Raw genomic sequence first — 2,928 nt, forward strand, 5'->3', positions numbered from 1 at the left:
CTTCCTTCCTTCCTTCCTTCCTTCCTTCCTTCCTTCCTTCCTTCCTTCCTTCTTTCCTTCCAATACGTATTAGATATACATATTTTGGGCTACATGTGATAACTTGATACATTCATATAATCAAATCAGGATAATTGCCTTAAATGTTTATCTTTTTCTTATGCTAGGAACATTTGAGTTATTCTCTTCTAGTTATCTTGAAATGCACAATAGATTGATGTTAACTATAGTCACTTCATTGATCTATTGAACATTAGGTCTTATTTCTTCTCCGTGTATATTTGTAACCATTAACCAACCTCTCTTCATTCCCTGCCCTTCCTGGCCTCTGGTAACCACCAGTCTACTCTTTATCTTCATGAGATCCACTTTTTTAGCTCCCACAGATGAGTGAGAACATGTGATATTTGTCCTTCTGTGTTTGGTTGCTTCCATCTTTTCTAAAATTAGCTGCTAGGACTGCCTCTTCTCCTCCAACCTGGTGAGTCCCTTTATCTCCTTTGGCTGGTTTATTTTCCTTCCTGCCTGACATTATATTCTATATACATTTGTTCCAGCATTTATTTCTGTCTCTCCTACTAGACTGTAAGCTTCCTGGGGGCTGGACATTTTCTATCTTACTCATTGTTGCATTTCCCAGTGCCTAAAATGATGTTTGCTTGGTACAGGGTGGGTGCTCAATCACAGCTCTTCCAGTGAGTGAATGGATTTGCGTGATAGTCAAGATGTGATGGGAAGGAAACACTTAGATGACACAAAGAATACTTCTTGGTAAAAACAAAGCCATTAGAGTTGTAGATGCATGAAAAGAATTTGAAGAAGATTGGTTCATAAACTAAAAGATATTCTTCAGAAACAGATTGAATATGTATGATTAAGTTAATAGATTAAACATAAGTAGATATCTGTGTATTTCATATATATTCCTAAAAGTTTGTATATTCAGGTTGGTCAGAAAACTCTTGGGACCTTCCCTTGGGAAACCTTATATTCAGGTGGAGTTGCAGTATGCTAGAGCCTATACAGTCATTCTGTCTGCCAGGCAGTCATTCCCAAGTACCCAGGGTCACACCCAGCCCCAGGCACAGGGCCACAGGGTAGGAAGGACAGAGAAGGGGAAGAGAGTCAGGCACACTAAGCATCCGCTGTGTGCCAGGAACTCTGCCTGGATTTCTCTCTTACATGGGTGACATAGGAGCACCCCTTCCAGGGCTCAGGCAGGGAGCAGGCCAGAGCTCTAGGGCTGTGCAGCTCGGTCTGACTTCTCCAACCCTTGCTACCCCTGTAGCTCTCGGAGATCTTCTTTGTGTCCATCTGCACGTCTGAGCTGTTCATGAAGCTCTATGTGGACCCCCCCATCAACTACTGGAAGGACGGCTACAACCTGCTGGATGTGATCATTATCATCATTGCGCTTCTCCCCTCTACCGTCCGCGAGCTCGTGGGCAGACAGTTCACTTACATGAATATCGCTGATGGCCTGCAGTCCCTGTGCGTCCTCAAGCTTATCGGCTATAGCCAGGGCATGCGGGTGAGTGTGCTGGGGGTGCCATGGTGCTGGGAGGGCAGGCTGTAGGCCCATTTGCCCCGAAGACCCTAAGGAAATAATGACTTCCAGTTGTTGAGTCCAACGTGTGTGGCAGGTTGATCTTTACCAATATTATCTCATTTAATCTTAAAACAATTCTAAGAACGGTATTATTAGCTCCATTTTACAGATGAGGAAATTGGGGTCACCCAGTGGTGAAATGTCAGAGCTGAGATTTGAAAGGTGTGTCTGACTGCAGAGGCCACATCTGAACTTTTCCTCTCTCTCGTGCTGCAGAGTGCCTGATTTTCTTATGCTACACATCCTTTGAACTACATACCCAGGATGCCTCAGCTTTCTGGTGGCCCAGGCCACTAGCTGCTTTCCCCAAACAGCTGAGAGTCTGCTGCTGTCTTGCTGGGAATAGTCTCTGTGCTTCTGTAAGGTGGCTCTGGAAGGGTTACTGCTGCTGAGAAGTCTTTCTGGGTTGCTGAAAACCATGGAGTGACCAACATTCCCTTGACTCAGAGGCTTCAGAAAGAACCTCAGGGCTGCCCCCCTGCCCTGAATCGTGCCCTCAGGCACTTGTCCTATGCACGGTAGGTTTACCTAGCTCTGCACTCAGTGTCCATGCTTCTCCAGGCGGGGGCTGGTCTGGGTTCCTGTGTTCAATCGGGGTGTGTTGACCTGTCCTGCCAGGGGCTGCCCCTCGCCTGGGCTTGGGTGGCTTGCTGTCTAGGGCCTGGCCCCACATTCTGGGAGCCCCAGGCCTGGGTAGAGAAGAGAAGGGGAACGTTAGAGGTCTCCCCTGCCACGCACACACCTTCGTTTATTTCTTGCTGTCATGTAAGCAAGCGCCTGCCTGTGTGTGTCCCCTCTCAAACAACGCAATCCAGCCTTCCCTCTCCTTCTCTTCATGGCGAACCTTCTGGGGAAAAGTGCCCGTACTTCCAGTCCCACTTCCCTGTCCGTCATTTATGCCCTAGCTGCTTTCCCTACACTCCAGAATATCTAGCCTCTCTGAGGTTGCCAGCAACCTCCTTGTCTTCAAATCCAGTGGCCAGTTCCCTTGGCATCCTTGTCACTCCTTTCTCTTGGTTTTCCTCCAGCCTGACTTGTCAGGAGTGTTTCTCCTTTGCCTGGCTCATACACGCTGTTTTCTCAGGATGGTCCCTGAGTTCTCCTCCTCTGCTCCCTCTGCACATCCTCTCTGGGTGATCTTTTCCACTTTCCAGGACCCTCCACCTGCCTACCCCTCTCTCTTTGACCTTTAGACCCAACTGCACCCTGGGCATCTCACAGGCTTCTCAAATTTGATGTGTCTAAACTGAACTTGTCACTCACCCCCATCCCCAACCTCAAATCCCAAACCCTGGCTTCTCCTCATTTCTTTTTTTTTT

General features: G+C 47.6%; 1 protein-coding gene across 1 annotated transcript in view; it reads left to right on the forward strand.

The window, feature by feature from the left end:
- The window catches only part of CATSPER3 (cation channel, sperm associated 3), a 48,128-nt gene that overhangs the window by 33,089 nt on the left and 12,111 nt on the right, over positions 1-2,928 (forward strand). Inside the window, exon 2 of the mRNA XM_011935357.1 lies at positions 1,289-1,531. Within this exon, the coding sequence (XP_011790747.1) occupies positions 1,289-1,531 (243 nt within the window). The remainder of the gene's footprint in view (positions 1-1,288; positions 1,532-2,928) is intronic.

Source organism: Colobus angolensis, unplaced genomic scaffold, assembly GCF_000951035.1.
Source record: "Colobus angolensis palliatus isolate OR3802 unplaced genomic scaffold, Cang.pa_1.0 Scaffold142, whole genome shotgun sequence".
Lineage (NCBI taxonomy): Eukaryota > Metazoa > Chordata > Mammalia > Primates > Cercopithecidae > Colobus > Colobus angolensis.